Source organism: Amblyraja radiata, chromosome 32 (assembly GCF_010909765.2).
Source record: "Amblyraja radiata isolate CabotCenter1 chromosome 32, sAmbRad1.1.pri, whole genome shotgun sequence".
NCBI lineage: Eukaryota > Metazoa > Chordata > Chondrichthyes > Rajiformes > Rajidae > Amblyraja > Amblyraja radiata.
In genome coordinates, this window is record NC_045987.1 from 19,714,928 (window position 1) to 19,729,570 (window position 14,643).

At 39.9% G+C, this 14,643-nt stretch overlaps 2 protein-coding genes across 13 annotated transcripts in view; both read left to right on the forward strand.

Annotated features, from left to right (window-relative positions):
* The window catches only part of rabgap1 (RAB GTPase activating protein 1), a 158,455-nt gene that overhangs the window by 84,979 nt on the left and 58,833 nt on the right, over positions 1-14,643 (forward strand). The window lies entirely within an intron of this gene.
* On the forward strand, positions 3,778-6,579 carry gpr21 (G protein-coupled receptor 21). Its single transcript, XM_033048846.1, has one exon. It carries the CDS (start codon positions 4,690-4,692, stop codon positions 5,770-5,772), a length of 1,083 nt encoding a protein of 360 aa, XP_032904737.1. The 5' UTR covers positions 3,778-4,689; the 3' UTR covers positions 5,773-6,579.

Consider the following 14,643-nt stretch of genomic DNA (forward strand, 5'->3'; position numbering starts at 1 on the left):
ACTTTGTTTTGTTTTGATAGAGAACAAAATGCACAAAGCTTTTAATATAAAATGTAATTGATTTTGGTGCAAACTAATGAAATGAGTGGGTTAAATTAAATTAATTTTCAGTGGTTTAAGAGGCACCTGGTATATGGAGTGATATGTCGACTGTGTATGGGGGAAAACTAGATAAATAGGTGGGATGGGATCAGTCAGATGTGGGCAGAATTGGAAAATGGCTGCCTTCTGTTTCCAGAGGTTTGTTTACAGAATTCGAACAATCTAAATAGAAGCAATTAATCACTTAGGTATTACAAAAAACAAGCTGCTGAAGTAATTCAGCGTGTCGAGCAGTGGGGGGAAAGCAGGGAGGACTCTGCATCAGGACTGAGAATATAACGAGGAGAGGGGGAGGGATGAGACGGGGATCAGGTGGTGATGGGTGGACTGAGGAGGGGGAAGTATTACGGCCAAATGAAGATGGATGTGGAGCACATGGATGATGGGTGGAAGTAGACTGGGGGGGGGGGGGGGAGGGGGCGAGGGCAGCTGAAACCAGGGGAAAGAGGGAGAGTGGTGTTGGAGACAGGGTGATTATGGGAAAGGGAACAAACTTATGAGGAGAAACAGAGGGACAATGAATGGAACACAGGGAGTTAAGGGTTACCTGAAATTGGAGAATTCATTTGGTTGTAGACTACCCAGGTGGAAATACAAGGTGCTGCTCCTCTGGTTTGCATTGGGCCCTCACCCTGGCAGTGGAGAAGACTGACGATGGGCAGGTCGGTGTGTGTGAATGGGAAGTAAAGTTGCAATGGCAAACAGCAGTGAGTTCAGGATCGCCAGAGCCCAGCTGCTCGGTAAACCGGTTGCCCAGTCTACACTTTATATAGTGGAGGCCACATCGGGAGCACCAGATATAGCAAATGAGGTTGGACATGGGGCAGGTGAATCTAGGCCTCAGCTGGGCTGCTCAGGTCCCTGGATGCTGGTGATGGAGGAAGTGTAGGAACAAGTGTTACCCCTTGTGCAGTTTAGTTTAGAAATACAGGACGGAAACAGGCCCTTCAGCCCACCGAGTCTGCGCCGGCCAGCGATCCTTGCACACGAACATTATCCTCCACACACTAGGAAAAATTGACAATTATACCAAGCCAATTAGGCTACAAATCTCAACGTCTTTAGATTGTGGGGGGAAAACTGGAGATCCCGGAGAAAATCCACGCTGGTCACGGGGAGAACGTACAAACTCCGTACGGACAAGCACCCGCAGTCAGGATCAAACCCGGGTCCCTGGCGCTGTAAGGCAGCAACTCTACAGCTGCGCCACCAAGCCAGGTAGTTGCAGGGGAAATTGGCAGGTGTCACGGAGGGTTGGGTGTGGAGGGTTGAGCAGACCAGGGTGACACTGGGGGAGTGACCCATGTCGAAGGTGGGGAGGGGAAGGTGTGGCTAGTGGTGGGATACGATTGCAGTTGGCGGAAATGACAAAGGATGATCAGCTGGATGCTGAGGCTTGTGGAGTAAAAGGTGAGGACGGGGGAAACATCATTTGGGTCCAAGATACTGGAATTCTGAGAGACAGATGAGGTTGGGATGCTGCCTGACCTGCTGAGTTATAGCACTCCGTCCTTTTATTTGTAAACCAGCATCTGCAGTGTTTCATTTCTTCAAGGTAGTTTTGATTGCCTGTGGCTTTAAAAATTTTTTTACTGGAATGGATGATCTTGCATTTTCTTTGTCAAACAGCTTTTTAGCCATTTTGAAAGGAAAATGAATATCATCAGATTTAGTGATTGTATTGTCAAAATTCCAATTCCTTTTTAGTTGTGTTCTAAATTCTCCAAATCGGTCCCAAGGATCTAACCTGTGCTAAAGGCAGTAAGTTTGGACAGCACCACACAGAGCTTGCGATGCGCTGATCAGAGGAATTCTGACAGTTCAATGCCTGTTGGGAGAAATGCTGAGAGTATTATTTCAACCACTAGTTGTGAATAGTTAGGACTGATCTAGGATTGTAATCTTTTATAAATAAGCCAAAATGTAAAACGCTTGTGTTTATACTATTGGCTCCCAGGGCTGCCTTGGCACGTAGGTAGCAGGAGGGCCGTGCAACCCTATTAATCTTTTATTTTTTCCCAAGTTGTTTATGATATGTCACAAAATAAATGTAATCTCTTAATATTTTAGATGCAAAGAAACATTCAAGAACTCAAAGTAAATATATCAATAGCATTATGTTGCAAGCCTTCACGTTTTTAAAGTGGATGTTATCTTCATGTGGATTTAAGTGAACATTTATTTGTGCTAGCATATCGATGAATTTGTGAAAGTTATAATATTATGATAACTTATGCACATGGAATCGCTTCCCAAAACAAGGAAGTCGTTGTTTTTTTATGTCAGATTCCCCTCAAAGGACCAAATGGGAGCTGGAGTAAGCCAAGTGAATCCTATGTTTAAGAAGGAACTGCAGATTCTGGAAAATCGAAGGTAGACAAAAATGCCGGAGATACTCAGCGGGTGAGGCAGCATCTGTGGAGCGAAGGAAAAAGGCAACGTTTCGGGTCGAAACCCTTTGTTTCGACCCGAAACGTTGCCTATTTCCTCCGCTCCATAGATGCTGCCTCACCCGCTGAGTATCTCCGGCATTTTTGTCTACCAAGTGAATCTCATGCTGTCTCCACCGTACGGCAAGATCAAGGTCCTTTTGACCACCTTCCTTCCTGATGTTTATTTCCCCCTTCCCCCCATCACCTATGAAATTCTCCGAATGAGCTGATCCTTTGTCTTGAAAACCATTTATTTGATACTGAACCGTCTTCGAAAAACCCCCCAATTTAATTGTACATGGATATAAAATCATGTAAATTTTGACATGAAGGAGAAAATCAGTCTCAATCCATATGTAATCAATTAAAATAAGTAATTTTCATTGATGACATTGTGGGTGAAATTCATTTTTTGAAATAGCTTCTCTGTAATCCAATCATTATTTTCGTTCACTCAAGCAGTGAGGTTAAACAGTATGGCTTGTCTTGATAACTCCCGTCTCTCGGCAGTGGCAGTCTAGATGCAGCATCTTGACCTGCATTCTAACTGTCTGGGAAGAGCTCATCAGTCTACTTCTTGACCGTCTCGTCCTCTCCTACCGAGCCATGACCCCACCACCCAAAGAGAAAGGCAAAGCCTGGAAATACTTTTACTGAATCTTATTTGCTGCCAGGCGCTCCTCTTGTCACATTTTGCTGGTGCAGTAATATAACTTGCCCAGAAAGGTAAGTTTCCACCATTAGTGTCTGTACATGCTAGCATTGAACATGGGAAAACTATTTTGAACATTTATCAATTAGAATTTATATAGAATATTATATAGAATTATGAATACAACATGAAATGTCTGAAGAAGTGTCTCGACCCGAAACGTCACCCATTCCTTATCTCCAGAGATGCTGCCTGTCCCGCTGAGTTACTCCAGCTTTTTGTGTCTATCCTCTGTTTAAACCAGCATCTACTGTTCCGTCTTGCATATGAAATGCCTGTGATTATATATTAAGTCTATTGATATTATTCTTAGTGGTGTTTATATGTACATGGATGAGAATGGCTGCAGACTATTGTAACCTGTAATTTTTACAGGTGGCCAAACTGTCACACCTTGTTGACTCACCTGGGTCATTGTCGTGTGCAGCAGCAAGACAATGGTGTTGATTTTATTTGAAGCGATGAAATATGATCTGGTACACTGCCAGTTCTGGAGATGCCTGGGTCCAAGTTTGTATTGGAATGTCAGTGATCTGTGCTGTAGCTCCTCCTTGGCTAGCTCTCTCCCAGGAGGGTCAAAGTGTGCTTGGCAACTGCTGCTATCAAGTGATAGATCGGTGAGGTTCTAATGCATTACATTTTTATACACCGGAGGAATTGGACAGAGCTCTTAAGAGAGGCTGCTGCAGCCTTGAACGCAAGAGCAAAGATTCCAGTGTGCTGCACTCGTCCTCTGGTGTACTTACGAACGTTTCCTTTTGGCAGAGAATTGTTGGGGAGGGAGGAGCAATGCCTGGAGGGGCCATTTGAATTCTGCGGCAAATTGGGCTGTGATTCTGAAGTAGCATCATATTGCAGTGGTTGTGTCTGAGGCTCCGGTCTGGATTCTTCTGTGGTTTAAAGCTTCACCAAGGAAAGCTGAGAGACTTATTTTTCAAATGTTGTGGGTTTCTAGTATTTTTTTATTTTTTTTAAATCGGTCTCTCCCTTTGACAAATGCTGAATTATGGAGTTACAGTGCTGATATTTTGCGAGGCTAAAATTAGCCTCATTTCCACAAAAGGTTTTTTTGTCTTCTCAACATCACGGGCTTGACTCGACTGAGCCACATGTGAGGGAGCACTGGAGACTAGTGAAGCAGAAAATATATGCATATGTTTACTTTCAACAGAAGAAAGACAGGTGACATGTCCCCCTCTTTGTTTTCCAGTCAATGGCACAGCCTATTCATGCCAGCATTTTTCTTTATTTCTTAAGAAGCTGAAAGCATGGCAACTGCTTGGGGATAGCTCTGTTCATCTCGTGTTCCTGCTTTGAGGGTGGTGACTGTTTGCTGGATTTGTAGGAAAATTGCAATGCTGATAATACTGAGCCGAGGCTGTTTGCTCAGATAGTAAATGAGTGAGGCAGAAGACAGACACTGCAACAGCAACTGAGCCAAGAATGACATCTGCTTGGTCTGTGCAGAACAGAAGTATGAACTCTTCCTTGGAAGGAAACAATACCAGCCGACTATTTTGCCTTTTGGGATTCAGTTACTACGAAACAGTTAACATTTGCCTCCTGGAAGTAATCGTCATTGTTTTCCTCACTGTGTTAATAATTTCAGGTAATCTTATTGTTATATTAGTCTTTCATTGTGCGCCCCTTTTGAATCACCATACTACAAGTTATTTCATTCAGACCATGGCATTCGCTGATCTTTTTGTTGGCATCAGTTGCCTGGTTCCTTCTTTGTCTCTTCTTCACTACCCGACAGGTTCTCATGAATCTTTAACATGCAAATTGTTTGGATATATTGTGTCCGTTCTGAAAAGTGTTTCGATGACCTCTCTGGCCTGCATCAGCGTTGATCGATACATTGCGATTACCAAGCCGCTGTCGTACAATCAGCTGGTCACCCCGTGGAGGTTGCGTGTTTGCATTGTAATGATCTGGACGTACTCCTGCATTATCTTCCTTCCTTCTTTCTTTGGCTGGGGAAAGCCTGGCTACCACGGGGATATATTTGAATGGTGTACAAATTCCTGGGAGACAAACGTTTACTTTGCAGGATTCATTGTGGTTTTGCTGTACGCCCCTTCTGCCCTTGTGGTCTGTTTTACCTATTTCAACATATTCAGAATATGCCAGCAACACACTAAAGAAATCAATGAAAGACGTGCTCGATTTAATCCCCAAGAAGGGGGATCAACCGAAAACTCACACAGCTCTGAGAGACATTATGCTATGGTTCTATTTCGGATCACCAGCGTCTTTTACATCCTTTGGCTTCCGTACATCATTTATTTCCTCCTTGAAAGCTCGCACATTTATAACAGTCCGGAGGTATCTTTTCTGACCACCTGGCTTGCCATTAGCAATAGCTTCTGTAACTGCGTGATTTACAGCCTTTCCAACAGTGTCTTTCAGAAGGGCCTCAAACGTCTCTTCGGTGCTGCCTGTGCTTCATGTATCTGGTATGTGGAAAGCAGAAACCCTTCGATGCCTGGAAGTAAAAGATCCTCCAATGACTGCAACGCTTGAGAAGTATAAGCCGTGACATTCAATGCCCTGCTCAGTGCATCACTTCAGTTCCACTGTAATTTGAATTTATTGAACTGGGCTCGAGTTCGGTGGTGGTATTGAGTCGTCCTCAGGCAACCTTATGTTACGGTTTATGTTACGATCCAGTGAATGCATTGCCTTTCACAAGATGTAATCAATAATTAAAACAAAAATTTAAACAGAAACTTGCTGCTCTGTTTTTACCTGTTCATAATTATGTATGAACTGTGTTTATGATTCCTTCGAGGGAATTGAGATATTTATGGGCCAAATGTTTTAATATCCTATTGCACTGTACAAGAACTTCCAGAAAATACTTGTTTTCATTGACTATTATTATTGTACCGTCTGATTTGTAATTACCTGTGAATGCAACAACCATGTAAACCATAAATAAGCAACTTAACCCTAGAGGGTCCGACCCATTTTAACACAGTTTACCAGTGGATGTTAAGCTGTTTGCATTCTGCCAAAATGTGTGTATGAAGTTCCCTATTAAACATATGTAACGCAAAATCTTTAATATTGTGCCGCAGTACTAAGCAACTCAAATGTATGGTGAAGCCACACCTTATGAGTTTTCAGTTTGATAATTCGATTAATTAATTGGCATAAGTCGGAAATGGGTCAAATCTTAAGATGTTTATTTAAAGAGTTTGACTGCTCTGTTTATCATGGATGAAATGTGTATAGCAAAGGATTAGGTTTTCAAAGTCATGAACATTTGAGGGGAAACTGTGGTTAGTTTATTTAATTGCTTTTCCATATGGAACACATTGATCTTTTTTTGATATAAAAAAAGAACTCCCAGAAGCCTTTTTTCCTCTCTCTCCAGAATTTCTGGCCAAAATTGAAATAATTCTTCAGACGTATAATTTGATATTACACTTCCCATTCACGTCTTTGTATCTAATTATGTATTTTTTGGCAGTATTAATGAATTAGTCTTGTTGAAAATTATGCAGTTAAAGCTTGGGTTAGCTCAATGTACTAATCAAATCATAAATCAAGTTATAATCTGACATTTTAATAAATAAATGATTTTAAAACAAATTGCAGCCATATTGGGAGGCAATTTTTCGTTGCCGTGCAATGGATGATGAAAGTTATTCCTTGTATCCTGTAGGAAATTATATTATTGTATGCGGAAAATTTGCCTTGTCACTGTATTTCACAGAGCAATTTGAACAGGGGGTCCTGAGCCCAATTTTAGAGTTGTCGTTCTCAACTAATTGCAGTAATAAAATGGCTGCTGTCACATTGAAAATTGTCGTCAGCCTTGCCCGCCACCCTTGAGCTGTGTAAAATGGTTGCTGAGTCTCCTTCGAATTGGTTGTATTCCCAGTCTGTTCAAATCAGAACTAAGACATTGACAATCAGTCCGTCGCTCTAGTTTGTACTCGAGTTTAATGACACCATTATATATTTTGGAGCCATCCAGTATGTAGTTCAGAAATTTTAAGCCGTCAAGTGGATCAGAATAAAAGAAATGATACTTCTAGACAGATGTTTAATAAAAGTCCGACATCTGCATTATTGCGTCCTAGTATTTTTTGCCTGTTTCTGAAATGGTAATTGTAATTATACACGGTTCTCATCATAACAATATTGGTACAGGGCAGTTCAAGCTGCTTTATTTGTCCTGGATAGTTAATTTTACAACAATGCCTAGAAATTATTGTATAAGTAGGTCTCAAGATGGCCTGGTTGCTTTCTCATTTATAAAGGATGACAGTTTGGCACTTGTGATGAATGATACTATTTGAATGATCCATATACACCTATGTATTTAGTTTTAGTGCAGATGTAAAGATCAGTCTTGTTAAGAAATCTATATGGAAAAGCAAAAATGGCTCTATTATGTAGAACCACCACAGTAAAATATCGGAACGGGAGCAAGTGCAAACTTTGACGAAAAATGATTAGCCATTTTGCAAACTGGGTTAGAACCTGTACGGCATTAATGTTGACTAATTTCATTGAAGTGTTCATTTACTTGTTCATTTGCAGCATTTAGTGAGCAGTTGACAGCACACGGACCTGAAAAATCTACGTAGCTCTGCCTTTTATCCCAAAATTAATGCTTTGTTGAAATTATATCTCAGAAAGAATAAAACACTTTAGAAGTCTCTGCTAAATGTAGATATTAGTGAAAGTAAGATGGCAGTATCCTGGAAACAGGTTGAAAAGAGGGAGCTGAGGGAAGGTTACACTGATTGACTTTGCTTCAAATCCAGTTATCTGTACGTAGGTGAAGTTCTAAGCTGCCAGTGGTGGGCAATAAATTATGTAATTAATAATCAGTACATCAATGCAGATTGGCATTTTCAAGCAATTTAATATGTATTAACTGTAAATTTGGTTATTTTGAAGTATAGCAATACCTTATTTAGTGCTACCCTGTAAAGCACTGCCTTTCTTTGGCATTCTTTCATTTTGGAACCTAATTTTTACAAAAAAATATCAAAAATAATTAAATCCATAAAGTGATAATAAAATGAGATATATACAGTACTCGTATATATGGAGTACTGTATGTATCTCAGGTAAAACATAACTTCAGGATTGCAGCTCCATTTATGTTACTGTATGTTATAATGACCTCATATAGTGCTGTTTCGTTTAATGCTTCATTTTCTAGGAATGTATCCAGAGGGCTAATTAAGGTATTACTGTTTGGTACTAAGCTTCCTGGATATCCAAACTAAAATGGGAGGTGCTATGTTTACTCAGCATGTCAGGCAGCATCTGTGAAGAAACATTTCATGGTTCAGATTGATGTTTCGTTGCATTACCAGATTTTTGGAGTGCTTTGTAGCAACTGCAACTCCACCCACTCAACTGCTGAGCTGCAGGAAGATAGTAAAATGAGCAACTATTCATCATTGTCGACATCAGATCAGCGTTGCCTTTGGGTCTTCAAATGGAACTGTGCGGTGGCCCCTTTCTCTGCCCCTTCCCCTCTATCTCCTCAAACATTTATCTTTTATGGATGCACCCAATTACTTTTTCAATTGTATTGCCTCTTCTTTGATCATCTTCATTGTAAAATATTCTCATCTTAAAGACAGTTTAACAGTGGCGCAGCTGGTAGAGAGACCCAGGTTTGATCATGATCATGACCTCGGGAACTGTCTGTGTGAAGTTTGCATGTTCGCCCTGTGACTGCTTAGATTTCCTCCGGGTGCTCCGTTTTCTCCCATATCCCAAAGACATGCAAGTTTGTAGGTTAACTGGCCTCTGTAAATTGATCCGAGTGTATAGGGAGTAGATGATAAAGTGGGATAACATGGAATCATAGTGAACAGGTGATCGATGTTCGGCATGGGCTGAAGGGCCTGTTACCCTGCTATATCTTTCAATTGATCAGTCTACTTCTTCCTTCATTCTGCTAGGGATCTAGTCAAATTCCAGTTCAAAACAATAATTGCACAATTCTGAAATCCTCATCCTATTTCAAGGCATAGATAGAATGGATGTGGATAGGATGTTTCCAGTAGTGGGAGAGTCTAGGACCAGAGAGCACAGTGTCAGAATAAAGGGACATACCTTTAGTATGGAGATGAGGAGGTATTTCTTTAACCAGAGGGTGGAGAATCGGTGGAATTCATTCAACGGCCGAGTCGGGTATTTTTTAAGCGGAGTTGAATACCTTCTTAAATAATAAGCGTGTCAAAGGGGAGAAGGCAGGAGAATGGGGATGAAGGGAAATTTTGATCAGCCATGATCAAATGGTGTGGCAGACTCGTGAATGAAGGATCTGCAAATGCTGGTTTAAACCTAAGATAGACACAAAATGCTGGAGTAACTCAGTGGGACTCAGTCTGAAGAAAGGTCTCGACCCGAAACGTCACCCATTCCTTCTCTCCAGCGTCTCTCCCGCTGAGTTACTCCAGCATTTTGTGTCTATCTTTGGTGGGCAGACTTGATGGGCTAAATGGCCTAATTCTATTCATGTCTTATAATCGTACGATTTGCTTTTGGGAGTTTTTTGGGGACTGGTGTTACGGGGAATGCTGGCGGTAAAATTATTTTTAACCAGATGGATTATACAGGTAGTGTTAAAGTCGTTAATTTGCAGCATCCAGTGAGCTGCTGGCAGGACACAGTGAACCTGAAAAACGTACACAGCTTTGCGTGGTTACTTTTGGATTTCAAATGTGCGGGGCTGGTGTTATGGGGCATGCTGATGGTAAAACTATTTTTAACCAGATGGATTATACATTAACATTTGGGAGGAATGCATTTCTTGTCTCAAGCAGTTTGGACTATTCAAATTTGAGCAAAAACAAGTGCTTTGATATGAAAGTAAGCCAGTCCTAAACCCCAGAATGTTTTCTCAGAATCAAAATCCAAGAGAATTCTTGAAATTGCCTTCATGGTCATGGTAGTTGGTTGATTTTTTTTTTCTCTACTGAAAATAAATTTTTTTGTGTAATTTTGTACAGCTGATTAACTCATGAAATATTAAAACTATTTTTCTCTCTAATTCATTAATCCTCTGTATCCAACCTACTGCATAAATTAATGCTTTGCTCGATATACCCCAGTGGACAGAGTACAAGCAAACTAATATTTCCTTAATTAGTACAAGCATTTTAATGAATGTTTCCTTTACGGTGTCATAAAAGGGTGATACTCGGGTAATGTTTTTCCATAACTTCCCTACCCGTGGGGCCTTTAGAATATTAACAGAAACTTCATGAAAATGTATATCAATAAGCATTGCACAAATTCAGTCGTAGTTGTACGGCACGAATGCAGGCCCTTCAGCCCAAGTCTGAAGAAGGGTCTCGACCCGAAACGTCACCCATTCCTTCTCTCCAGTCCTGTCCCGCTCTGTTACACCAGCATTTGGTGTCTCCCTTCAGCCCAACCTGTCTATGCCAACCAAGGTGCCCCATCTACACTAGACCCATTTGCCCATGGCCCTCTAAATCTTTCCTGTCCATGTACCTGTCGAAGTATCTTTAAAATGTTGTTAAATTGCATAGATTATACTACATGTGTTGATTAAAGATATAGAACAAGTGGCTGTAATGGTAAAATATTCACAGTCATCATATCACCTGTAACAAATAATCCAAATGTATGTTCCCATGAGTTCCTGTACTGGCTATTAATTTATTTAACTCACACCATTAACATTTCTGATAGTTAAAGTATTCCAGAAGCGTACCTCCCTCCACAACTATTGACCCCAATTTTCCTTTATATATTTTATTTTCTCTTGCTCTTCCCTATTACTCTTACATATTTACAGTATTAACAGTACAGCACAGAAACAGGCCCTTTGGCACGCAATGTCCGTGCCGAACATGATGCCAAGTTAAAGTAATCTCCTGCATCCTTACATTCCTTGCATATATTAAAACCTCTTAAATGTCACTATCGTATCTGCCTCCACCACCAACCTTGGTGGCAAGTTCCAGGCACTCATCACCCTCTGTAAAAACAACACACGTGCTCCATTTGCTCTTACTCTGCAGGTCAAGAGGCATCCCTGGAGAACATGGATGAGCAATGTTTTTGGTTGGGTACCCTTTTCGGACTGATTGAAGGGTCCTGTGCTGAAACATCATCTATCCACATTCTCCAGAGATGCTGCCTGATCTGCTGAGCTACTCCAGTACTTTGTGTCTTTCTTTTGAAAACATTAAATGGTTGGCCTTTGATATTATTTTCCAGTAGCATTTTAAAATTATTTTTTGTTGATATTTTAAAATAAGTAAAGCAGAAATGGCTGCTGAAAACAATTAACATTCTGGAGTGGTTTGGTTTCATTTGTGTTAGCGGGGGGTTTGAAAGCAGATGTGATATAAATGGTTTTACTTTATCTTTTATCACTGACTTGAGACACAATACTTTAATGCAATTATCAATGACTGCTGAAATAGATTTCTAGCGTTTCTGCTAGGTCTTTTGTGAGTGCCATTTCTTGCATAAGATTGCAGATGTTGGAATTGTAAATGTCAGGGTATTTTCTAAACGTATGAAATATCAGAACATATACTGATATTAGTTTTCATTTTGGTTTGCACTTGCTCACACACATTAAAAACTTGCCATTGTCTATTTGAAACATCTCTTGGCCCAATTGCAGCATGCTTCTGTAGGTTGAATGTTGTGTGTTGTATTAGACCCCATTTTATGTTGGGCTGTACGTGAGCTGGAAGAAAGGGCCTAATGTTTTTCTGGCCAAAATTTTGCAAATGACAAAGTGGTAATCGGTATTTGGTCATATCTCTGAGAAAGTCACAGCATCTCCTGTTTATTTACTTTGTTATTGGCTTAGGATAGGGGTTAGGCATTGATTAGTGGGGGTGTCAAGGGTTATGAGAAGGCAGCAGGAGAATGGGTTTGAGGGGGGAAGATAGATCAGCCAGAATTGAATGGCGAGTAGACTCTGGGCCGAATGGTCCACTTCTGCTCCTCTGACGTGAACATATGATAAAGATTCTGAGGCAGTCTGTGTTCTTTATTGTCTACCAGAATCGAGGGTTGAAATTGAGATTTCCAGAATTTTAAACTTCGTAAAAGCAATTTTTGCTGTGAAATACCACAAAAAGCTTAACGTTTTATTGCATGTGGTCTATTGTATTTTATTGTATGTGTAGGTTCCAATGAAAGGCTTTTTTCTTCTCTGGAGGTACTTTACTGTCATGAATAGATGACCCGGCTTGCCATTATCATATCTTGCCTGCACCAGGGATTTGTTGACCATCACGTTCTGGAAGTATATTTCAGTCTGGGGTCAAGTGTCTCCAGGCAAAAAGAAATTTAGAAAAACTGTTAAATAACTCCTGAGATTCTTTTTCGGGTATTGTGAGGCAATAACTGCATTTTTCCAGGCAATATATTTTAACCTCTGGGCATGAATCAATATTTAAACTTTGTCCTGCAAGTGCTTCTTATGAAAGGATGTTGGGCTGTGTTTCTGTGGTGCTAAATGTAGCCCACATGTGCACCCTTCTATTTACAGACCTCCTCAACAGTGCAAAATCAGGGTGCACTAAACTAAACCCAACAGGCCAAACGTGCAACCTTGTGAATTATTGATATTGTTATTGTTTGTAGTACAATAACTTGACAGTTGTGTTAAGTTTCTCTGGTGAAGGAGTTTGATACTCGTAGAGAAAGAGAACCTTTCCTGACTGCTTTTTCAAATTCATGTAACACCTGTTAACGGTGTCATCAGTGAAATCTGAGTTAATTGGAGACAAACTACTGCATTGAGAGCCTAATTGCACAGCTAGTTTGTTAAAATGATGCAATGACAGGTTACTTTATGCAGTTGTTCCTAGTTCAGGTCAAATCTAATGTTGCAGTAGGATAATCACTTAAAAAATGCTGCCCACTTGATTCTGGAAAGGAATAGTTTCCATGCCAACTTAATATTTTTGCACCATCTGCAAACATGTTTTTAAGTTTCAGAAGAAAAAACATTATTTGATAAAGCAATTGTGGAGAAATATTAAAACCACCAAACGTTTTAACATGTACATTTCCAAGAAACTTTAAGCAAGGTTTGGTGCAAACCCGATCTGAGAGTGTTAATGAATGTTTTGTTCGGTTTTGTTCACCTGGCAACCATTGCACCATTGATTGCTCAATTTTGCAGTTAGAATTGCAAATCTGATAATTCTGTAGAATTTAATTGTCTTTTAAAGCACTTGGTCAAATAAGAGGGGGTCGTTTTCTGGAGTGCCCCATTAGCATGTTTAACTTCATCTTTGCTATGTGTTGATTTTAATACAGTGATTGATGTCGGTGGTGCTACTTTGAAAGCACAGATCTGTGAATTGTCATCCAAATGCTTCCAACATTCCTTGTTTAGATGATTGGAATGTAGCCACATTAAGAATTAAAGCAAAAAGTGCGAAGGTGGTCAGGAATCCAATTGTTTACATTTTAAAGTCAATTCTGAAGTTTAAGGTTGATATTTCTGCTGATTGAGTCTGACCGATAATGGTGGTGTTGCATTTCTGAAAGCTGGATGAGCGAATGTACTGTTCATGCACACTTCACGTACGCACTATTAATGATACTGATCTATGGTAATTTTAAATCATTGCAGTATAATTGCTGGTGTGTGAAAGTTATGGAGAAGTAACTTATTGTAAATTGAAAGTTTGCATGTTGTATTAATTACTTTTAATAAATGTAGCACAGAAAAAGGGCTCAGAAATTATTAGTATTGTCATACTAATATCAGTGTCATCCGGTTCAAGAACATTGGGACAAAAACCATGGTATTCACTAAGACTATGCCAATGTTATCATTAGTGTTTCCCTGCCATATTAGATATTATAATAATTGTTAATGTATAATTATAGTGCTCTTTTCAGTGCCTTTTGTGAAAAACTTGGGATATTTTTGAGGGTTTTTTGCCAACTTTATTTCCTGATCACTGAAATAAATAGAGCTGGTGAAAAAGCACATCCGAGCCAGACTTAACATACCCTTAGGATTCTTACTGATGTTGTGATCTGAAGCACCTTTAATGGTTGTGGAATCTTAATTCATATTTTGTTTTTTGTTCCCAGTCAATTTGTATTTATTGTGCAACCAGTGATTACAAGAATATAGTACATTTGTTATTGTGTATGGATGGATGGTTGGCCAATTGGGCCAAATCCTTTGCAGGATGTTTCATAATGTGGCATAAGTCCACTGGCTTCCATTCTTATCCATTCACAACATAATCAGTAACTTGATCGCTGAATTGAAATGCAGGAATTTCTCTCTTTGCAAAAGGAATGTGTTCTTGAGAAAATGTTTTTCAGGGAAATGTAAAAGTGAAACAGCTAAATGATATTTATTGAGGTATTTCAGTATGGTTCATTCCA